We start from the raw sequence: 25,366 nt of genomic DNA on the forward strand, positions 1-25,366 counted from the left end.
TTCATATTTCGCGCCGCTATCGTAATAATCGGATTATTATAAAAGTGAAGGTACAGTTTTCTTACAAATTCTCCAAACAAAATGAATGTGTATTCGAAATATCGAGTTATCTCAATTTATCTATGATTGGAATAAAAAATTAAGTAAAAATGTGGTTAGCGTTTTTGACAACATTTTTCACGTTGGATATTAAAATCTTATTATTTGAAAATAGTCATATTTATATAAAATACATACACCGGAAAGATAATTTTATCTAGTTTCCAAAACATTACTTGTTTGTATGGAAAATTTAAAAAAATAAGTTGTATATAGCGCATTTGAAATTTTTTTTTTTATTATTTTAATATAGATCATAGTTACATTAATACATACATATTTTGCAAACTATAATATTTAGGTACACAATTGGTCATGTATACCTTATCAGAAAAGAGGAGCTCTTGTGACTGAAATACACAGAAATCATTGAAAACTGAACAAATTTGATGAATATAAGGGTATGTGAAGGGTTAAATGGCTTTGTCGTTATTGGTGACCAGATTTGAGTAGCCTATTCCCCAGCCTTCTTATTCCCATCTCCTTCCCTTCCTACTCTATTCGGCCGTGGGATGCAATGATCTGCCTGGATTCGAAAAGTTGGTAGCACTTGGGATTCTTGTATGGCACTCAACTCAACTAGCAACGAAATTGACAGCAAAAAAGATAATAATGCGTGGTTCGTTGACGGTTGAATTCCGTAAAATACACCCCTAGAATCCTGCCTGCAGTAATAGGGGGAAGGATTGTCAGCGTAACCCACTATATTTAACAACATTTAAATAGCGCATTTTTGTGAAATATAATTTTGTGAGAGATTTTTTATAGATAAAATAAAAATTTAACATTTTACAAAGAATAAACCAACTAAAACTGTCACGTAAAGATGAAAGCATGATTTCCAATCTCTTGTGGGCGCTTTGATTCATTCGGTCCAATGGCTGATGTAAGAGTTGATTATCTTTAATTGGATTATTGGAATGCGAAGATCGGATAAGTAAGGCGGAGCCGTTCCTCAAATGTTTTAAATATCGTTCACCAAAGTTTCAACTGGATTTTTTCAGGACATTTGAGCCAGTGAAGATTTCTGAAATACGGACACTTACAAGTATTAACAAATGTAAGAAGGTACCCTAAAAAAATAGATGCAACATTACGTGGTACTGTGTTAGCTGTAGCCGTGGCGACATGTTAAAGAAATATTTTGTTGTTTTATTGTAAAACTTGGATTTACCATCACAAATTTTATAGTATCAAAAATATAAATGGTTTCACTTCACGTCATTAGCACTCTGATGGACGAATGAAGGCGATAACACCAGGTTACTGTCGAATGAAAAATAACCTTATCTTTATAAGTTAACTGATAATAAACGACCGTTGCAGGTAAAGATTATAATGCAATCGTGTATTTCTAATTGATAGCACTCCTCGAGTGGTAATCAATACTAAACTTGACGGCATGTACGAAAATAATATAATATGACCATAAGCTCGGGATTTGGCACAGGAAATAACCGCATCAGCCAACTAGAGAATATTGTACTAACATTCAACTAATAATAACAATGGGAGCAATAGGAATTAGGTATTGATTTAATGATAAAAGCAGATAGTTACTAACCGACTTCGCACCACTTTCAACACTCTTTTTTTCTTATCGATAATAATTTAAACATATTAACAGTTTGGCGTCTTTTATTACACGCTAGATGACAGTAGTAAAAACCTTATCAAAATCTGTCGCGTACTTTAGAAGAACTAAGCGCACAGAGAGACGCGGATAGCAACTTTGTTTTATACTATTTAGAGATTTTTTGACAGCTAAATTGAAATATCAAAAGTTCCATGATCTCACGATGGAAATGAAGTTGCTGGCTGAAAAATGCCTTGAAAAAAATACAAATTTCAAGATGCCAGAGCTCACTACTTGAAAGGTTTAATTGTGGCATAGAATCAGTGTCTCCTTACTGCTCTTTTTATAAATTAGGGAACATACTATTTAATATCTACCCTTAACACAATTCACGCTACTTGTTATTTATCGTTTGTACGATCCCGTGAATGGATAACAGCTGCAAGTCGAGTGACATCAACAAATAAACTGGCAACGCAAGTTGTAAGCCGATAATCCTTTGTTGCTGTCGGTGCAAAACACCCCATTCTGTCGCCATCTGAAGTTCTGAAGCCTTGATAAGGGTGTCAAAAGACAGTGCCGAAAAGGTTCCGGTAATGCATGCGAGGTCACGAAAAGCAGACGCGATACCGCATTAATGAGCAATAAAGAATAGCAAGCCGAAAAAAAATAAGATTGTTTAATGGTGTCGATGCAAATTAGCAGCTTCGTCACCATATCCATTCAGATGATAAACAGAAACTGATAGTTCAGACTCATACACAAGACTCTTGCTGTGGCTTTGTTCCTTTCCCATACCGATACGTACCGTCAAATGGGATTACTTTGCCTAATTCTCAATATTTTTTTGTTAATTTTTAAAATTGAATATACGGATTCAATTGTTTGGATTAACCCTTCAAGCTAATTTGTTCGCTTTTGGGAACAACTCACATGGTCTCATAGAAATCGTTGTATCTTCCTTATTAGCGTGGTGAAACATATGATCTAAACGGATTTAGAAAGAGAAAATACCAAGCTTTATTTTACCTTTACCACAGAAGTATTAAAAATTGCACATTTTTTAATACGTACATATATTATATTTGTACACATGCGAGCTCTGGGCTAATTTCAAGAAAAGAACAATGGAAAGGCTTCGGGTTCAATATAATAACGCCTACCGATTGATGTTCGGACTCCCAAGGCACTGCAGTGCCTCCTCGATGTTAACAGAAGGGCGAGTTCCAGGATTTACAGCTCTGTTAAGAACCAGGATTGCAGGACTGAGGGAAAGGATAAACCATTCCAGAAACACTATTATCATAGAATCCCGTCTGACTTCAGGATCGAGCATTGAAGACCATTGGAGAAAGATACTTGCTCCCACAATCTTAGATCCGATGGATTTCCGTGCTTCTCTGCTTTAACTTAATTTCATTTTCTATTTAATTTTTAATTTTTTTTAATCTCTTTTTATTTATTTTACTTTATGTAAATATTATTTGTACTTATATCCTCTATGGGATGTGTGGGATTGCACTAACCTCCCCACATCCTGGAATAAAGAATTTATTATTATTATTATTATTATTTAAACCAAAGGTTCCGAAGGCGATTTGATTTTTTTTATGAAAGTTTGTGAATCTTTTAAAAATTATTTTTAAATGAAACGGAAAAAAAATAGGGTGACAGTTTAGTTTATGGACCTTTTTTGTAAGGGAGCCATTTAATTTTTTTTATGTTTGCATTGAAAATTTCAATATATCATAAATTATATTTTCTAACTAACTAACCATCACGCCGTTTCCCCGCATGGGTAGGCAGAGAGGACGGACAGCCAAACAACTCGGTCTTGGCACACGCTTCTACTTGCCTCACTCACATTCATACATCGTCTCATACATACTCTTCTATTATTCTGACTCTTGACATGGCCCGACTCAAGTGTCGAATCGAAGCGAATCATTATTTCTGAGTCTACGGGAAGGAATATTGAAGGGGATGAGTTGCAACAAAGTAGGTGAGTCAATCATACTGTTAATAATTTTGAAAATGCAGATGTAATCAAAGTCCTTCCTACGTTTTTCTAAAGAAAGATTTTATTTTAGGTACTTCAAGTTCATTGTATGAGTAATCGCCTCTTTCCAGCCCTAACCTCCAAGCAATCCCCCTTAAGAAGCGAAATATCAATAAGAGAAGTTATAAAATATTAGAAGCTTACCTTATATACTTTTTTTAAAAGCAACGAGAGTATTGAGAAATTACTCTCAACTTAGATGTTAGAAACAGTTTTCGGTATTAAAGTGGTGTCAGCATAGAATCGTAACACCATACATAAAACATTGATATATAGATTAAAATAAGCACATTGTGAACAATTTCATAAAAATTAAATGGTCTACGCGGAGACACCCATGGGAAGGCAGAGTAACCCCATTTGACGGTAGTGCTTTCGGTCTTACAACATTCAATGGCCACTGACTACCTGGAAACCTGCCAACTTCAGACATCGACTACACTTCCGAAGGAGAAAGCTTTTTACTTAATCGCCAACGATATAAGAAATAACACTCCTATTTATCTAGAAGTAATTGAATTGGTATAGTGAAATAATAGATAGTCAGTATGTAGCTGATTAGTTCTTTATTACTTGTCAACGTATCGGCCGTGACAGATAGTCTCTCTTATGTCTAGACGAGAAGCCTTTTCGCTGCGTATTTTCACTAAAATTGCACAATACTCCTACAAGTACATCACTGGAGAACCGTGTTGTAAAGTTGATTTATGTGGAGGTGTGGATATATAATTGGAACAGAGCATTTCATACGTATTCCGCAATTTTTCTAAATATAATCGCAGCGGAATCATCGTAGCCTTGACACTTTTCAGGGCAGATATCTCACATCTCCTGGCGACAGAGAGTCTGGTGAGAGATGAAACAGATCACACCCAAGAGATGAATCACGTCCAAATTATTTCAATATAGCGGTTAAAGAATAATAGTGTCGAGTCATGACATTGCTGCGACCAGAACAGCTGCGTTCACTATCCGCAAGAATAAATTACTTTTTACAAGTATCTTCCGCGTCTTTGAAAAGGGAGCGGAGTATGCTACACTTATATAGATGTCTTTAAATATAGAGCTAGAATATACGTTGTATTTATAGACGGATAACGTGTCAAGAAAATAAATCTTACAAAACGCTACACCTATAGCCAGTTTATATTCTCGGCGGAGTTGCAAATCGCTATTTCCTGTAACATACAGAGATAAGTTTATAAACGGATGTGATTCTCACCCACAGAATAACTATAAATAGTAGGAAACAACTATACACCGATATTAAAATTGCGTCAACTATTTGTGTCAGTGTTGTCCGTAATGTCTAATCAATCCATTGTCTGTAGATTGGAATTGCACCATACACCAGTATTGCCGGAATGATAAAAATATGAATAACAATAGTCGCCAAACTTAGATTACAGAGACAGTGATCGAACAGTCAAATTGTTGGAAGAACCTTGGAAGGTACTGCACAACTAAAATAATGTTAATATATCAATGGAATGAGGTAATTTCACAAATAGGAAATAATCAACGTTCTACTTAGATTTTGTGTCCAAGCCCGGTCATGAATCACAAGATAAGTAGGTAATAAAATAATATTGTACGCTGCATCATAGATTCAAATAATCTTTCTGCAATTGATATTTAAGTTAACTGTAAATATTTTTATAAATTAGGTATCAATATAGGATGAACGACATTTTCTATATTAAAGCCTACCAAACAAATACAGGATATTTTTCCCCTGTACCGCGAACATTAAGAAATTATAACATTATACATGGCTCTAATAATGAAATAGACATTTTTAATGACCAATTTAAACACTTCAAAAAAAATGTATTACCTTTAATCATATTAAGCTGATATTGTGATGAAACCCTTTATTTAATGAGAAGCAACATTGTACCTAATCAGTGTCTCACCAGTACAGGTGTGACAATAACAAATCGTTTATGAACATATTTGTATTTACCTTTTACCCATTCTTATTTGTTATTTACTTCTGCAAATTTAGCTTATTCATTTTGTTACTATTTTTGTTATTATCATTTTGTTATTATTATGTATTTAAACATCCATGTATGTAAATTCTTGGGCACCATGCCTGTTTTATGTACTTAAATAAAAATAAATAAATAAATATCATATAATACATGAATGCCACAAAATCAAAGAATTATTAATTCAGCATGACAGGGATAATATATCTGAAAAGAGGCGAAATTTCATATAAAAACATAGCGCGATGAACGTAATCAAATTAAATACTTGAATAGGGTAATATGGCAAGAATCAGAATATTATAAATGAATATGGAGGAAGTTGTTGTGTTTTTTTATTTTTTTATTTATTTTAGTAATTTGTACATTTAAGTTTACAAATTACTAATTAATTTGTTACATATAAATATACTATATTTTTTCTTGCTTGATGTGGCTCCTACACCACATCTTGAACTTTCCAATTGGGGCAGACTTTAGGTTATCCGGCAGCGCATTATAGTATTTCATCCCTTTATATAGTATACTATTCTGAGTATTTGCCTTGTCCTTTTTTAGTAGCCTGATTTCATTGCACGTCCTTGTTTTATGTTTGTGTATGTCCTTGTTGTATACAATTTTATTTGAAAAATATTTGGGTAGCAGGTTGTTTTATCATGTGTACAAATATCATCGTGTTCAAGGTCAACATTTGTTTCACCGTTAGCCAATTTAGTTCCTTTAACATTTATTGTGTACCTACTTACCTACTCAACTAACCCCAAAACATTCTACCTACTACTCGAATGCTAGCCTATTGTTATCTAAAGTTGTGAAGACGTCACACAAATTAAATACTTGAATATGGTCATGGCAAGAATCAGAATAGTATAGATGAATATGGATGGAGTTGTTATGTACCTACTTACCTACCCAACTAACCCCAAAACATTCTACCTACTACTCGAATGCTAGCCCATTGTTATCTAAAGTTGTGAAGACAATAAGTCACACAAATTTATTGCAGTTTAAACTAGTGTTCCACCATCTCATAACTTATAATAATGTAACACTTTTTTCAGGCATTGAACAAATAAGTTTTTCTAATTTATCGGTTGAATTGTTAACCAAAATTATTAAAAATACTCATAATTGGAAAGCCACGGGTTGCGATTGGATACATAATTTTTGGTACAAACGTCTGACTACTTTACATCCTCTTTTGGCAAAAAATCTTTCAAAATTTGTCAGTCAACCTCAAAATTTTTCAAACTAAGGGTATTACTTATATGTTGCCTAAAAGCGAAAATATTAATAATCCCTCTCAGTATAGACCCATTACATGTTTACCGACAATATACAAAATTTTAACCTCTCGCTTGACAGATTTAATATATACTCATTTATAAAATATCATATATATAAAATATTTTATCTGAACAACAAAAAGGCTGTCGCAGAAAACATATTGGATGTAAAGAACAATTAGTTATTGATTCTGTAATTCTAAAACAGATTCAAACTCGAAAACGTAATTTACATACTTGCTATATAGACTACCAAAAGGCTTTCGATAGTGTCCCGCACTTGTGGCTGATCAAAGTATTAAATGTATATAAAATTAACCCCATTATTATTAGCTTTTAGGAAAATATGATGTCCTTTTGGAATACCAATTTACTTATCAATATAAAGGGTAATAAAATAGTAATACCGGGCATTTCAATTAAAAGAGGGATTTTTCAAGGAGACTCATTGAGTCCTCTTTGGTTTTGCTTAGCATTGAATCCTCTATCTAAAATGTTAATTAAAAGCAAGTTTGGAATAAAATTAAGGGAGAGTAGTACAATTTCGCATTTATTATTAATGGATGACATAAAATTATTTTCGAATTCTGAACAAAATTTAGAGAAAACCATCGAGGTAGTTAAAAACTTTTCAGATGATACCAAAATGACTTTTGTTTTAGATAAATGTAGAACGATTCATATAGAGAAAGGCAAAATTGTAGATGGGGACGAGAGTATATTTAGAAATTTCCAAATTACTAGTAATTACTAGATAACTTAGAACGATTAATTAGAACTACGCTAACAACCAAATTCAGCTATAGAACGAATTAATTTACCTAGAAATAGTATAGTCAAAATAACTTCTTTGAAATATAATCAGGTAGAAATGCTAAGAACTTTTTTCCATAGGAAAGCTCATAGCTCAGAAATACATAAGATAATTTGCAAGGCAGATAAAAATATTACACCTTTAAATTTATACGACGAGAATGCCAACATTTTTATAAATCCCAACCAGGAATTATAAGATTCCTGGTCAAATAAAATTTTACACCCAAAACACTTAAATTATCTCAACCAAACGTATGTTGACAAATTTTCGTCAAACAAATGATTGGGTATTGAAGAGTTGAGCGCAGTAATAGAAGGATTTGTGCTTGCCATTCAGGACAGAGTCATTAATACCAAAAATGATAGGAAGCATATAATCAAAGATACAAATCAAATTGATGATTTATGTAGAAAATATTTGGCTTTTCCGGAAACTATAGAACATATTATATCGGCATGTTCTGTATTAGCACCGTCCGATTATACATTTAGGCACAATCAAGTCCATTTAATCGGAATGTGTTTACTATTATTTCATAATAATTATTTGTAATTTATGTAATGGAATATGTCATTCAATGTTTAATTTAAAAACAGTAAGGGCGAGTTGTTTCGGAAAAAATACGCGGGAGAAAGTCATCACATCGTCAATCGACTCAATTTTCCATAAGTTGGGTTGTTTCACCGTCCGTCAAGAGAAAATTAAACGAAAAATTCGTGAAAATGTGATCACCCGAAATCGGCCGGTTAGCGCGATAATACAGTTTTTTTAAGAATGACGTATTATACAATATATTATATTAAAAGTCACAATTGCGATATAACAGGCTGTATATACTACAAAGTACCGATTATTGGTGATACAAAACCCAACGATTAAAATTTATGAGGTTAACGGTTTTGTGGGAAGAAGTTTAGATACCTTTTCTACATATAACATTGTCGAAATTCGTTTTTATATCATTGGTTTCAGTGATTGAAAATGACGAAAAAACTGGTAAAAACTTTGAAAAGTACAAGTTTGTTTCTCTTGTCGACCAATGTATCACAAACTATAGCCAACTGTAAAAATGTATATTTTTCGATAATTTAACAAACTTTCTTCATGTCATGTCATGTGACTTTTCGATCAAGTGAGCCAGATACTTATATAGTCGGGCCATGCCAAGAGTCAGAATAACATAAAAGTATCTACGAGACGATGTATGAATATGAATGAGGCAAGGAGCGTGTGCCAAAGCCGATTTGTTTGGAAGTCCGTCCTCTCTGCTTACCCCGGCGGAATGGCGGGATGGTTTTATACTATAAAAACAATCTACAAAATTTGTTTCAACGATATTCTGGTAAAACTGTAGTCTTCGCCACACTACATAGTGCAATTAAAGTTTGTGGGCTAGTCTGCCTAATAAACCTTAGAATACATAATATATTTATTTATTTATTAATTATCGGGAAATCGACAGTTTAAATTTATTTCAGTTTCTACGTAAGTATTAAATAGCCAAAATAAAACCAATTACGGATTTCCTCCTTGTGACTTTACCTCTACTGAGACAGAATATGAATTAAGAAATGTATACAAAACAAAAGATTATGTAAAACGAAAAATTAACAAAACAATACATTTATAGCCATGGAGAGAAGTAGTAGATATAAATCAAATCATAATAGAAATATAAACAATAGAGACATAACATTATTCACAAACCATCAGAGAAATATTATTTTATGGACCTCTTGTATTTGTTTATTATTATTATTAATCATTGCATAGTCCGTTCAAACAAGAATTCTGATTAGAGTTCGTTTTGCATTGATCCACCCTTAACAGGACAGAAGAGCGTGTTGAACGCGCAGGTACATTGAATATAATATAAGTTAGCAACTCTGGGCATTGAATATTATTGTTATACTTTATAAAGGAATAGTGCATCTTTATGATGCCTCCGTACACTTAGTGAATAAATTTTAAAGTTTGAAGCTGCCTCAGCATAATTATTAAATCTTACAAATGACTTGTAACCAGAGATGTGCTTTATTTCAAATAAATCCATTTCAAATGGAAATGCAAAATTCAAAATGGGTATTTTCCATTTTGCATTTTAAATGCTTTTCTAAAAACCATTTTGCATTTTGCATTTTAAATGCTTTTCTCAATGCATTTTCCATTTTAAATGCTTTTGCAACATTCTTCCTACTTTCTCCACTCAATTTTTTTTCATAAGCCCGAAATATCAGTCGGTCCTCAACTTCGCTATGAGAGATAATTTCCATTTGTCAAGTTGCTCCCTGGTAGAAGCCCTGGCAATTGAGTGATACCATTACAAAAAATACTGATTCAAATACTGAATATGGGGCCATGACGCTGTAATATTAAATGTTAGATAGCAGTTTCTATGTTTTTACGCTGGCAATATTAGTCCCGCGCATATTTTTTGTGGTTTCATAATCTGTAGTCGTGGTGTTTTTGGATTTACCATCAAGTAATATGTTTGTTCTACATTCATGTCCATTATTAAACGACAAAATTGTTTAAAAATTCTATAATTATTTTAATTGAAACCTGAGAAACCATTTTGCACTTTCAATGCATTTTGAAAAGAGGTATTTTGCATTTTGCATTTAAAATGTATTTCTAAAACCCATTTTGCATTTTCAAATGGAAAAAATTTGACCCATCTCCATTTTGCATTTCAAATGGTTTTGGGTACCCATTTTGCACATCTCTGCTTGTAACAAATATATAATATAATATGTATAGTATGCAAGGGGTGTTCAGGATATGCGCTACCTTTCTACATGATTTGCTACACTGGCTTTGAGTTACAGAAAGTCTCAGTTTAAAAATACATAATAAAGCACTGAACGGACTGGCACCATCGGTTCCATGATATGTCATCAAAATGAAAATTAAACACACCTGCCCAAAGTGAAATAAAGTCATGAAAAGTGATGATCACTTTTCATGACTTTATATCACTTTTTGCAGGTGTGTTGAACTGTCATTTTGACGAGATACCCGGTCACCCAAAATAATATACCACATATCGTCACCTTAAAGCAATAGTGGGATATCTTAAAAAATGCTGTTCTGAGATAATAGGACTTTTAGGTTTGCGTGAGCTCTAGCAGCATCAAATTAAATAATCTTGCAGATTAATGATATGGTAAAAGAGAGGTCAATTATTTAACGTCAACACAAAATTGTAATAATTGAAAAATAATTAATTTTTTCATACAAATTTTGATAGAGTATACGTAAATCTGGAAATATCTCACTGTTGCGTGGAGTGTTTGGTAATCATCTCAAATTATCTCAGTGTAGCATAGTAATAATATTACGAGTTTAGATGGATAAATGAATTAATAATTGTTTCTCGGGAAATTTTTTCAATGTGGACGACTGTTTTAGGCTAATAATTATTGCTTAAAATAATTAATAATTCTTTTTTCTGCATGTTTTTCCATGCTGTTTATAATCATAAATACATTTTCAACAGTACACACCCACTCACTCCTATAGTTTGTCAATACGACAATTGTATGGGAGTAAGGTGGAATAAAATAGAAAAAAATATATTTGTGCTTGTAAATTTATTTATGAGAAGCGTGATATAATTTATGTAACAAAAATAACAGAAAACCTTAAGAATAAAAGCATGTAACAAAATTAAGAGAAAACCAAGAATTAAAAGTAGGTATGTAACAGAATACCTTTAGAATAAAAAGTATGTAAATTTTTTTATAGAAAACTTTAAGAACAAAAAAATAAAACAAATATGTGTTGATTCTCTGGAAACCTACAATGAACTTTGAATTGTAGGTGGAACTGTATAAGCTGGTCCTAGAATTATAATATTCTCATTCCGAACATTCTTTAGTCGCTCTCTCACATTAATACTCTGATTAAATGGATCCTCGGTGGAGGTGCTTTTGTATTTGATAACTGACAGTTCATCTTTAGTGATCTGTAAAATCTTAACTTTATTCAAAATAAATTTATTTTGGTCCATGTTTATTGAAAAAAATTTTCCAGTCTTCTCACATACCTTCTTCCAGTCAATGAAGTCCGTTGTTTCCATTTCTGTTAACTTATAACGAGGTTCATTCTTCTTGTAAAACTTTATGATCATCGCTAACTCCATTGGAATAAATATTAGGCCTTGTTTTAAAACCCTGACCTTTTCTCTGTCGATGCAATAATGAATGGAGTCTCCTTCGTTCTCTGAGTGCCCAACAATTAGATATTTATGGGTAATGATTTGAATATCAAGTTTTCATAGTGCATGCATGTACATGGGAATAAAAATTTGTTTTTATTCTGTGCCACACAGTTATCAGAATAAAAGATCACTTCCCGTTTCCCTTGGCAAAGGTCTTTTAAAAATGTGTACACGCAGGTAGACATTTCAATTGCGCCTCTTTTAGCTACACCCTCATGCCAAGTAAATACAGAAGTTATAAAGTTTAACTTGCTCTTATAAAAAAATAGATATGTTGCCATTCGGCAATGGCTCAGCAGCTTGAAAGTCATAAATGGCAACTACAGTATCATCAGTGGTCTTGGTAAAGTTTTTATCTTTTTCTTGTTGAGATAGCTTTACATTCTGAATGTGTTCAGAATATTATTATCTTTTCTAATATCTCATTTGCAGTACTATAGTTGTATTATACACAAAATGCGCAAAGGTTCTTTTTTGGTTTAAAAAACATATATTGAATTTGGTATTGAATATTTTCCTGTATGTAGAGTGTGTAACATAGAGATTACCTACCGAGACACACTTTTATTTGTACAAATTGTACATCTTTTGGATATTTGGAGATCCGAGCTGATCCTGCACGACAATAGTGCGATTCCACTCTACTAAAGCTGTTGATGTGATTCATAACACCATCAAATAAATCATCCTTTTGCAGGAATCTGTCTGTTTTATTTTTTAATGCAGCGCTTACGGTATTATTGCTTATATCTAAGGTTGCCAAAAAAAATCTTACATACACGTATGTTATGTCCATCTCTCTCAAAATAATAACCACTATTAGCTAGCATTCATGGAATCATAAATATTAAAATATTTTAATCGATCAACTTCCAAAACAGATTCAGAACATTTGTATTTACAATTAGTACACAGTACAGGCTTAATTTGTTTTGCTCTGCGTACCTTTCCTGACTTTGCTACATACTCCTGACCAGTATTCACCTTCAGTTTCTTTATTCTTCTCTTCCAAGATCACCCAACTTGTTGAAATCTATAGAGCTACAGTGAGACAATGAATTTATTTCAGTATTTTAAACGACCTTTTGAAAGCAACAGTGGGACAACATCAATATCTCAGTGTTGCTCTGAGTGACCGAACATTTCAATACTGAGATTTTACTTGTAACAATGGCATTTTTTATTTTATTAAATATCCTAGTTATGCATCATGTAGAGCTCACAATTTTACATCGAACTGTATACTTATCTCAAAAGTGTATTTTTCGAAGATATCCCACTATTGCTTTAAGGTGACGATATATCAAATTAACAGCAAATAATACTACCGTTCTTGCTGAGGAAAACCGTTTGTTCATTTCCCTTGTAATTATTTTCCCAGACGGAGATAATTTGGTTTCTGCATAGGAACAGCCACCATCCAAAACCCAGACTTGTCATAATATCATAAACTATGTTGCATTCCTCCAGTACACACGTATTTTTATCTCTTCTGCGATGACGCTAAAACAAGTATCAATAATATTATATATATTGTACTAAATCCATTGGTACATGATAAATAAAACAGACAAAATTAAGAAATATATTATATTTTTAATACCTTGGTACATCCCTACATGTATGTCGCAAACAGATTGGGTACATCATAATAATATGAATAAAAATATGTTTTTAATCCACTTGTTTATTCAAAAAACAAGATAAACATGGCAGAAATGCAACTCAGCATTATATCGCATATTTATCTTTTGGTGGCAGCAGCGTTTGTAACTTGCGTTTGGCGTGCCCAAAACAATCAATGGACACTTGCTTAGACGAGTTCTACTAACAACTAAATATAAATGCGAGGATAATAATACTAAATTTGCAAGGTATAAACCAAAACAAAAACCTGTTCCTTCGGGTCGTGGGCTTGGCGCAGCCACAAAGCGAATCTGGTACGAAACAAGGTCGAAACGAGGAACGGCACCGGTCCACCTAGCAAAGAAACCAAACCCTTCACATTACATCAATTTCCATCATCATATGATCTGTTTGCCTTTTTGGCGGGGTGGCGTTCAGATCGCATTGTTTGTTGACGGATATCTGAGTTCGGTTCTAGTTGCGACCCACTTCCAAGCGAATGGAAACGGTCAATCTATCTGGCCACAAAACCACTATAACAGTTAGAACACTACTAGATTTATTACGAGTGTTAATATCATACCATCAGACCGTGCCCGATCGCATTCTTTAAATAATCGTCGAAAATATCAACAGCTTTTTTAGAAGCCCACTTCAACTTTGTAATGAATCATTATGATTATGTCTCTAAACTTTGTAATTGTTGTTATAGCGTATGTGATGCCAAGAAGACCTATGTGGCAAAGTAGTAAGCTTTTGGGTATGAACCCCGTTGTCGCGGGTTCCAAGCCCGGTGGGCCAAATAAAATTCATATGAGTTTTTTCACGGATTGTTTTTAAAGAATTACCTGTATAATAATGATTTACACCTCTTCAGATTGTAATATACGCTTGGATCGCCCTGGAGGGAAAACTTGCGAGGTGACCCTCCGCTTTCCGGCCGTTTCAAGTAATGGGAGTTACTCCTCCAAGGCCGCTCTCAAGGACTCAATTTTATATTGAAGGAAGCCACATTTATACTGAACGAATCTAGATCCTCAAGTGCCCCAAAGAAATAGACTACCAAATAACAACAATCGAAAGTCAGGTTCATAACACAAAGAATAAGAACAATTTATCAGGAGACGCTACGCTAGTAGTATAAATTAATAGAATATACAGAAACCAACAGATAAAAAGTGGAGAGACCATTGATGTATTATATTTAGATGAGACATGAAGGTAAAAAATAGGTTCCACTTTTTTACCTTCAATTGACCTCCAAGGCTACCAACTCTCTAACTAAAACTACCGAATCCAGTCTACACGCACCGCTTATCGCGTTCTAATAATGGATCACGTTTTGACGAGATATTAGTAAGTAATTGCGTCTCTGATTTTATAGGTCTACGAGAGAGAGCTGCTGCATTCAGCACCGAAATCTTGCTTAAAACAACTTGAGCTACGTTTAGTGACCAGATCTGACCACCTATCTCCGTCCCCTCTTTCAGCTTCACGACAACCCACTATCGAGGATGACACAGGTCCACTGGCTCCGGACAGTTGGGATTCTTGTGGAGAGTCCTTGTTCAAACGTATCGTCGGAATTATGATAAAAATACTTAATTTATGCTCGTATCATGTTAGACTTAGGTATAATGTGTAATGTAGAGCTTATTTATTTATTTTTAAATTTATTATCAATATAAAGCTTTTTTACAGTATTTTTCGATGTCTGTCTCACTAGGATATACATTTGTCGAGACAGACGTATTGGATACATAAATTAATGTTTACATATTATTTGATACATATAATATTTCATTACATTAAATGACAGTGTAAACATGATAAAAAAAATAATATATAATAATAATAAATTGGTTAATCAGCATCTAGTTGGAGTACATACTTTTATAAAGGGGTTTATATAAAATTGGCTGATTATCCAAGACTTGGTGTCTGTTTTATATTTTAAAAAAAATTGTTCAGTCTAATGTCTAGTGGGAGAGCATTATATAGCCTTGTTTCAAAATATCTAAAATTTCTCTGGCCAAAAGTTGTTTTAGCGAAAGGGATTTGTAGGAGATTATGTACTTTTGGTTCTAGTATCACGAGTAGTTTGGACATTGTCAAAAGTAGGTTTGTGTTTGAAGAGGTATGCTAGTATGTTTTTGGCATAAAGTTGCCTAATGTCCCTAATATCCATATTGTATTGCACATTACACGGTCTTATTGACAAATTGCAGGTCATCTGCAATGTCTTACCCACAGAAAAAAAACCGTTTGTGCACCAGTGACAAGAATTTTTCCCCGCTGACAAACCGTTCATGCACTGCTGGCATTGGAATTTCGCCCTAGCTGGAATTTTTTGATATGCGATTTAAACCTGTACGCCATGAGCAAGTGCATTAATTTTTTTACAGAATCACTTGCACTTGAAACACTTTAGAGTTCATTTTTGGTTCCATTATTGATTTCCCTCAAAAAGAGTATGATGTTCCACAGGTTAAGTGGGTAGTCCATAACTTCTGTACTAATTGGTTTGAAGTTTTTAAATATTAGACGAGTGGCCGTTTAGTACCGAAAGTGTAGTGGACACGTGAAATTAAGTTTAATTCTAGGATGAGATAATAATTTACAGTAATAACCGCCATGGGGCAGAAAAGTTGCACATTTGCTTTCTTCATTTAAAAATCTTCGTAAAACACGTTCATCGATTTTTACTAAAAATGCTATTAGGTAGGTAGGTATTAAGTTAGATATTTAAAAAATAAATCCAAAATACAATATTCATTAATAATTTACAGACTTTATTATTACTTAATTTTTTAAACTATGAAAAATTAACGCACCAAAAGGGTAAAAAAAATTAAACACGCGCACAAATAATGTTTTTTTTTGTTAATTGATTGAGCGTGGCGAAGTCCTGTTTTAACTAGACCATTTGGAATTTTATCTGTCAGTAAATTTGTTTGTTACATTCCGGTTCCAGTTTAAGATGGTGGACGTGCAGGATACAAAATTTTTATCCCGCCAGTTTTCCTCCTACTACGAGCTGTCACATCGGAATAATCAATATGGTAGTACCTATAGGCCTGAAGAAAGTTTGAAAAAAGATTTTTCATTGTGATGGTGAAATTTCTATGGACAAATTGTGTAATTCCTTAACTATAATTATGGTTTATAGTTAAGTTGGTGTAAGTTTTAAGTACCTACTTAAAACATCTTATGATTTCAAAGAAAATTTTGGTTTTGATTTATTAAATAAGAGAAAATTAGAAACATACTTTTTGGACGCGAGGTCCTAAATAAAAAGATGTATTTAATTAGAGAAAAGTAATACAAAAATTTCGTGCGACTTTTTTTAGTTTAATACAAAAATTTGCAAACCTCAAAAAATCATATTCAAATGCCAAATGTTTTGTAGAATTAAATCATTTTTTTTGGGAGCGCTTATGGTATTTTATTGATAACTCCTCAGGCTAATTTGTTCGGATTTGCGAACAAACGGTGCACGTAGAATCAATTACTTCGCTTTTTATATTCAAATATAGAAATTAACCATAGAACACCTCACCTCTATCAAACCAACGGTTCCGACCGCAATTTGAGAAAAATTTATGAAATTAGTGTTTTTTTTTATTTGAAATAACAAAAAAATGAGGTGGCTATAATGTTTAGAATGCATTTGTATATTAAAATATGTTTTTATCAGAAGTTTCAGTATATGAAAAAACGTAATTGCTAGCCATTTTACGGGGGCTCCATCGAAGCCAGAGTAAAGTTGGCCTCTCAGAAGCTGGGCGTACTGTACAGGGCCCGCAGATACTTTAATAGTACACAACTGCTCACCCTGTACAAATCGCAAGTGCGCCCTACTGTCGAATTTGGCAGCCATCTCTGGTCTGGAGCCCCAAAATACCTGAAAAAAACCCTTGACTCTGTGCAGAAACGGTCGGTCCGTTTGATAGATTCCCCAATCTTAACAAACGGACTGCAATCTTTAGAGCACAGGCGTCAGGTAGGTATGCTGTCCTTGTTCTATCGGTATTACAATGGAAGATGCTCTGAGGAACTAGCGTCATTGATCCCTTCGGCACCGGTGCGTAGTCGGGATACACGCCAAACGCGCGCCCAACATTTGTACACAGTTGACACTTGTCACATGAGAACGGGTCGCTTCTACGATTCGTTCTTAAGTTCAACAGCTCGGCTGTGGAACGAACTGCCGGCCTCTGTGTTTCCTCCCTCCTACAACATGGGACTCTTCAAGACCCATGTTCACTCCTTCCTCTCCACAAAAAGACCCTCCACACAGCATCCCCAAAGATGACATAGGCCCTGAGGGAAATTATTTTCTTCAGGGCCTCCTGTGTGGAGTAAATATAAAAAAAAAAAAAAAAACTTTTTTATGTTTGAATTCTAAACTTGATAAATATTGTCGAATTTCGGTGCACGTCTTAATACGCAGAAAATATATAAATAAAACTTGGTTTCAACTTAATTACCACAGGAAATAACTGTTTATGTGGTGGGAGGTGGTAAAGATGCATTAAAGTTCCAACTTTGAAGGTCAGGAAATATTTTGTGCTTTTTTACTCAAACCCCGTTAAACATTAGAAATTTAAGTGAAAATCAGGTGTTGTGAGCCTGTTATGAGCCTTTGCATGAAGGTAAATTCATTTTTTTTTGCCTAAATTTTAATATTCGAAAATTATACGTTTATTTCTAATCATTAAATTTCAAAGTATATTCCACCACCTTTCAAAAACCGTTTTTGGTTTTAGGATACGTTCAGAAAGATTTAATTTATTTTGATTTTCACAGACTTTATGACAGATTTTTTAAGAAATTTAACCGTAAATATGTCAGAGGCCTAAGGGTAAATGCAAACAGAAAGTTAAATCATATTTCTCACCGTAATACAAAATGAGATAACATAACTTTTATGAGACCATATCAGGCTGGGATATAGGTATATCTCCCAAAAAGTCTAAGGTTGTTTTATTTCTGTGAATATCCCAAAATTGCCCAGGGGGTTAACATTTTTCAACATTAACAGTAAATCATTATCAAAGCGCGAAAATAAATAAATAGTAAACTAATCAGAGATCTGAAAAATATCTCCTGGCTATGAAAATATTGACGCTGGTAATGATGATTATGATTATTTTACCACATTGACTGCATACTTACAGACAGAAACATCTAGTATCTACCGGATTGGTAAAAAAATAATATAAAATGGCATCGTTTCGTATAAATTCTTAATAATATTGTTACGGTCAAATATAAATACCTATAATTTAGTTTACTGCTTTACAACACGATAGTTTATAAATATTATTTAACACCCTTACAGCATATTATTTTTTTTTAATATCCAAGACAATAAATTGCGAAATAATGCATTATGTATTTTCTTGCTTTACGTTTGTTTACCAGATTCTGAAGGGAATGATTCGCAATAAAACTAGTGTTTTACATATTTATGTAATTATTTTACAGACATCGTGCTACTGATATAATATAATATGCGTAAACTGTTCTCCTGAAATAGTTACTTACTGATTATCATAATACAAAATACGTTATTATTGAGAAACAAATACATCAGGTTAGGTCACCTTTGTTTCCCTAGAATGTATGTATTATTGTTTACGCAAAGTTTTACGCAAAGTGCTTTGTCAGAAATAAAAGGATTTCGCTTACCTCTTCCAAGGAATGGATGGTTTGACGACATTGCGGCATTCGGGACACAAATGTGGAAGTCGTAGGGGAATTGTAATCCTCCCTTGTCTCCTCTATAAATTCGTTTACACCTATAAGGCCCGGCATGTTGCACTAAGAACACTGACACTTCACTGAATAAACGTTGACACTCTTTTTACATTGACATTTCTAAGTTTCACGTAAATCAAATGATCACTTGTCAGAATGAAATGACACTTGCACACTGATACTACATTATTTCAACACTTATTATTTATTTTTAGCATCGCGTACCGTATTATTTTGGTTCGATTTTTCGGAATGCGGCGAACACAGCACCAGCGCGCTTGTCGATAATCTCAAACTGCCAAAATGGTACGAGAAACGACCGTGGCGCCCTGCTTCGTCGATTTTGATTTCTCTCGTCTCCGGTGTTGCCATATTCCAAAAATGAAAACACTTTTAGAGATAAAAAAAAACAGTTTTTTTTGTTTTTTAAACTTTGGTTTAAAAACCGTGTTTCACGTAAGATTTTATTTAGGGCCTTACTAATAAATGTATTTTATGTTTTACAGAACTGATACAACCGTTACTGTTATATAGTTATTTTTCATTTGTATAATATTTTATACAAGTTTATTAGTAATTAGGAAACAGTGGTACATAAGTTAATTATTAATAATACTTTATTATATGTACAATGTACAAATTTACATGCACAGGGTTTAACAGCACGTTCTCAAAGGATTTTAACCAGGAAAAGCTGAGCACAAGAGTAAAAAATGTGGATGTCATTGTGCTTTTTGTTATTTTTTTCAATTAGAAATAAAAATATATATTTCTATCACACGTTGCCACTGATCACATTGCCACAAGAGGTAACTGGACAATTCAATGCAAAAGTGAGAATATCTTCTCTAATACTTAATATATTTTTTCAAAACATCTTAGAGCAGGTAGTCTAGGCAATTAATTAAAGTTACACGATACAATTCATTTTATTCAACACATATTTATTGATGAAGATGATAATCAGATAAAAAAAGTCAATGTGAATACGTACTGAAGTTCAAATACATTTCTGAATTCAGCATTTCAAATGCTAAACCCACACAGCCCATACTAAAAAAATGTTTTGCATCTAACTGAAATGTTTCGCCATATTTACGGTGACCGGTAAAAAAAACACGAATCGGGATAAAAAAAACATCTATTTTACCAGTCTTTCCCGAGTGAAATATGAAAAACGGGGAAAGACAACGAAAAAAACCTTTATTGGTTTCCATAAATCATACTTTTATACTTTGTATTTCCCTTCACAACACATATTATTAATATAATTTATTAGCAGGCAAAAAAATATTTTGTAATCACCACTGTTAGCACGGAGGTTGTTTGAAAATAGCGTAAGGATCTTATTCACTCCCAATAAGAATAGGGATATTATATAATACTTTTTATTACACCCACCTAGTTAATTTTCTTTCCATTACAACTGTGAAATTAAAAGTTCAGACATATGGATGTTTTGACATTATTTTGAACTTATTCAAAATTGGGATAGATTTGATGAGCATGAATTTAGAGGGCAATAATACTATTAACGAATATTGTATTTATTGTTTGGCAACACCACTGTGAAAATGTCAGATGTGCAAAAAGGTATGTAGTCATATGACCAGCTAGGAATTTACTTATTTTGGCGTAGATTTTCTTCGAATTAATTGTGTCCTTTGGTTTACAGATTGCGCAAAAATTTGGATGAGATTATTTGACCATCGACCTTTTCTTAACGGAGAAATAAAGTTTATGCTGAGAGAATTTGAAGTAAGTGGCACGCTCCAGAATTTATTGATATTGTTATCTGACTTTTGATTTTACCAATATTTGTTCATATTTGAATGCCTCATAACATCTCCAAGTTACAAATAAATTACACTATATTTTTTGCAGGAAAAAAGGTCAGACAGGGAGATAGAAAATTTATTTTCTGTCATCGAAAACGCTATTGAGATTAAGGATAACCAAATTGAAAGACTAAAGCATCTTTCTTCTGCCAATTTACCAATACTAACTAGTAAACTTGATGAAGCGTTGGCCATCTGTGACAAAATTCACAATATTGAAATAGAAAAAGAAAAGGTTGGTGTTTCAATGTGTCATTTTTCAAGCCTTCTTTTCACCATTTAAGCCTGTGACAGACCACGCTATATTTCCGTGCCTTGGCCTATTTCAGCGTATCGCTCGCCATACATTCTCATTGGCAGTGTGGCAGAGCGAAATGATGAAATAGATGTAATGTGTCGACTATCTTATTCACTCTAACCACTTGTCAGTGCATTCTCCAACTTCGTACGAAACCGAAATGCTGGCTTCTCTGAACATTATGCTATTTTTCTCTTGATAGGATTTACAATTAATATTATTATTGGATTGATTTACAACAATTTATATTGTCATTGACCCATTTATATCTAATCAACTTTTTAATTTTAGGATACGACACTTGAAGAAAATCGAACAGGTAGAAAGACTGAATGGTCACTTTTTATTGAAGATATCTCCCAAAGATATGTTAGAATAGATAATGCCTTTGAACAAAAAGAAGAAGAATTAAAAGACTTTTACACTGATTTAGAACACAAACTTAACCTAACGACCAATTAGTTTATTTGTCAGTTTAATATTCACAATGGACACCATTGGATCTATACAAGATGTGTCCATAAGGATCCTACCATCCAAAAAGCTTGAGGAATTTATGTCTAATTTAAAAATAAGAACCGACACACCTTCATCCATCAGAAAATACATAGCCGCAGACCAAAACCAAGATGCTCTGAATAAACATGCTAGTAAAGTTGTAGATAGTAGGTCTTATTTGAAGACAAAAGACCTGAGCTTGTTAAAGAGTATTTTGAAAACTGAAACCAACGAAAACATTATCATTCCAGAAGTAAAAGAGCAAACTGACATAAAAGAAAAGAAAGAAAAAAGTGATGCACAGAAAGCTATACTCAAAGAAAGGTTGGACTTTATTAAACTAAATTGTGATTTTAATATAGAAAATCTTGGATTAAAAATGGAGAATGATGTAACTGAGGAGAAAACTGACGTAAAAGAAAGAGAAGTCGGAATCGTACCAGAGAAAATATATTTAAGCATCAGTGACTTGGAGTGGCTTTCGAAGTACTTGGAAGGTTTAAGAAATGATGGAGAATGCATTTACCTACACGAGCTGTTGGAAGGTTCCGATATACTTCTCCCAGAGAATGAGGTTATTAAAAGGAATCCACAGCTGGAGGCGAGGTGTGTGAGATTAAGGAAAGAGCAATCTAACAGAGTTTACCGCTCCATGACCAAGAATGTGGACAACGTGAGGGTGAAACAACCTGAAGAAACTATTGCTTATCAATGTAAGTGACATGTGGTATTATCAACTGTTCAAATAATTTGTTAGAACGCTCTGAACGAATCACACCTTTTGATGCAATATATAATGCCTTTACAGATTTATAAATTTAACTTGTCAGGATATTAGGTAATCAGAATTTCTTTTCTAATATCAATTTACCATTTCAGTAAAGGGAATGAACCGACAACTGATAGCTATCGGTCAGTTTGTTCTGTCTGTGGGAGCCGGATTCCTATTTGGCTTCACCGGCGTGGAGCTGATGATCGGATCCCTGGACTTTGGCTTCCGTCTCCTCCTCGGAGTGATGTGCGCCCTCATCATCGCCCTGGCTGAGATATACTTCCTTGCTAAGAAACTCAATGAGGATCTGTCCATTGGGGATACAATTCAATTGGGAGGACCACCCGTTTACCCAGGAGATGTAAAAGAACATAGGGACTGATCTCCTCTTTCATATAAGCTTTTCGAATTATATAGATTGCTTTAAAAATAATTTATTTACACAGTTTTGTACTATTGATTGTATGTATTTGATTCCAAATTGTATTATGCTAAGCATTACGTTTATTCTCTGTAATAAAACCATTATTATTACTAGATAAAATTTTCTTTCATTCACAGAAAATAGTGGCCTCTCCACTTACCTGTATATTTCAGGTAAGAAGTAACCTACCAAACATTTTTTTAATACCTACTTTTATACACATCACCTGGAATTCGTTTGTAGAGGGTTGTGTCCGGGTGTAAAGTCTACTAATTTCGGAAGGTGATTCTACATGATCGTAAAGTAAAAAATATTATTACTTTTTTCATAGAAAAATATTTTTCTATAGAAGAATATTTATTTTTCAGTACAAAAAATTAACTTTTTTAACCTAAAAACTACCTTAACCATACCTTAACCCTTTCCGGACGAACCCCGGACAGTGTCCAGGCTGTTTGAATACATTTTCCGAGAAATCGGAAGTAAATTATCCCTTAATCATTTTACATACCAGATGTGCAAAATCCTCAGAAATGCAAATTTCCCAATTTTAATGACACATTTATTAAAAAAATACATATTTTCCCAATATTATTTCATTCTCATATTTTGTCCATTGCTCACTCTTAGAGAGTTATTAACCAGTCTGTACTTAGCATCCAACCGGGTATGTTTGTAGCGATGCTACTAAAATATTCAGGAACGTTCGCCCATACAAACGCATCGTAGCTAGAACTCTCTAGATACGATGCTAGCATTTGGCTCACCTACCTACACGCCTGAAGATTCTCGATGCACGCATGCCTATATAACGGCTGATCGAGAAGTACTTAGTCAGTCATCAATTAGCAGTTACAACTTGCCACTTAATCGGCGCCCCCTGCGTCGTGCCCCGCTGTTACTCCACCACGCCGCTACAGGCTACAGACCTACTTACCACGCCCGGCTTTTCACGGACAAAATAGGAGAGTCTATGTATTACCATGGAATCCTCGGGATAACATCAGCGCCCTGGCCTCAGATATCATCCCTGACTTGCGCTCTGCACGCGCCTAGACCTTGCGACACCTTCGCTGGTTTGCGTCTTGGCCCCGCGACACCGTCGTCGGCCTGCATCTGCCGACCAGGTCCATCATACCTTCGGCTACCCTGTTTTACACTGGAGTACCCGGAAGACTCCACGTCATCCAGTGTTTTTTTTTTTTTTTTATAGAGCAGAGACGGTTTACATATAGTTCCCGTGAGCACTTAGGCCATAGGCCCATTGTGCTATCTCCCATTTTACCTCATTCCTTTAACAGTCACCCGGTCCATTTTATAAAGTTCACCAGGGTTGTTATTGGATATGTGGCTATGTTTTCTGGTTCCACAATGTGTATTCCCAGGTCTCATTTCTCCTCTCCAATCCCTCTTGGTCTTGGTTCCCTGAAGGCCCCAAAAGGGTAGAGAGCCTCATCTCTCCTCTCCACTCCTCCTTGGTTCCCTAAAGGCCCCACGATGGAAGAGGACTTCGTCTCTCCTCTCCTCTCCTTGGTTCCCTGAAGGCCCCGGGATGGAAGAGGGTTTCGTCTCTCCTCTCCATTCCTCCTTGGTTCCCTATAGGGTCCGCGACGGAGGAGTCTACTCCTCCTTGGTTCCCTGGAGGCCCCTAGGCAGAAGTGTCCACTCCCCCTCGGTGCCTTGAAGGCCCCACGAGGGAAACGGGAGTTTTCAAATGGTCCAATATTCATCCCACGGGTATCTAGGGAAATAGAAGGTCTACTCCAGTAGAGCCCCGAGTGCTGGAGCAAGGTCTAAATACTCCGAGATGCGACCCTGTTTTTCGGAGTTACCGTTCGTGATACTGTTTCCCAGGTCATTCAGCCTGAGCACGGCAGCTCACACCTTGGCTTGGGATGGCTATTGCAGGTCGTGTTTCCACACCCTGAGCGATGGGTTCGCCACACTCTCTACGCTTGATCCCCAGTGCTGAATACATCCTCAAGTCCGGTCTCCACCAATCCGGTGTCGACCCACTGACTTTACCGCCTTGACTACTCCACCGCTTACACCTGATCCCATCGTCATCGGTCCGGAGTATCTCACAACTGTGCT

At 34.4% G+C, this 25,366-nt stretch overlaps 3 protein-coding genes across 3 annotated transcripts in view; 2 read left to right on the forward strand and 1 right to left on the reverse strand.

Annotated features, from left to right (window-relative positions):
- Positions 1–19,723, reverse strand: part of Asap (ArfGAP domain of ASAP) — a 225,499-nt gene extending 205,776 nt beyond the window's left edge. The window contains exon 1 of the mRNA XM_089650226.1: positions 19,374–19,723. Coding sequence (XP_089506352.1) covers positions 19,374–19,499 — 126 coding nt within the window. The 5' untranslated portion in view covers positions 19,500–19,723. The remainder of the gene's footprint in view (positions 1–19,373) is intronic.
- A 1,277-nt stretch (positions 19,724–21,000) lies between these two features.
- Muted (biogenesis of lysosome-related organelles complex 1 subunit 5) lies at positions 21,001–22,040 on the forward strand. Its single transcript, XM_089651033.1, has 4 exons — positions 21,001–21,035; positions 21,118–21,200; positions 21,327–21,515; positions 21,870–22,040. Exons 1-4 carry the CDS (start codon positions 21,017–21,019, stop codon positions 22,038–22,040), a joined length of 462 nt encoding a protein of 153 aa, XP_089507159.1. The 5' UTR covers positions 21,001–21,016.
- Positions 22,041–22,065: 25 nt separating this feature from the next.
- On the forward strand, positions 22,066–23,367 carry LOC149425242 (uncharacterized). Its single transcript, XM_089651032.1, has 2 exons — positions 22,066–22,789; positions 22,956–23,367. Exons 1-2 carry the CDS (start codon positions 22,066–22,068, stop codon positions 23,228–23,230), a joined length of 999 nt encoding a protein of 332 aa, XP_089507158.1. The 3' UTR covers positions 23,231–23,367.
- Positions 23,368–25,366: the final 1,999 nt, after the last annotated feature.

The sequence above is a fragment of the Hesperophylax consimilis genome, chromosome 3, assembly GCF_061612785.1.
Source record: "Hesperophylax consimilis isolate HC1 chromosome 3, BYU_Hcon_1.0, whole genome shotgun sequence".
NCBI lineage: Eukaryota > Metazoa > Arthropoda > Insecta > Trichoptera > Limnephilidae > Hesperophylax > Hesperophylax consimilis.

What these genes read in the sequence shown, in the direction of transcription:
- Muted (XM_089651033.1), top strand. An exon ending in TTATGCTGAGAGAATTTGAA is followed by an intron (nt 21,201 to 21,326) that starts GTAAGTGGCACG and finishes TATTTTTTGCAG; the next exon opens with GAAAAAAGGTCAGACAGGGA. An exon ending in TTGAAATAGAAAAAGAAAAG is followed by an intron (nt 21,516 to 21,869) that starts GTTGGTGTTTCA and finishes TTTTAATTTTAG; the next exon opens with GATACGACACTTGAAGAAAA.
- LOC149425242 (XM_089651032.1), top strand. Translation starts at nt 22,066, where the DNA reads ATGGACACCATTGGATCTATACAAGATGTGTCCATAAGGATCCTACCA. An exon ending in AGAAACTATTGCTTATCAAT is followed by an intron (nt 22,790 to 22,955) that starts GTAAGTGACATG and finishes TTACCATTTCAG; the next exon opens with TAAAGGGAATGAACCGACAA.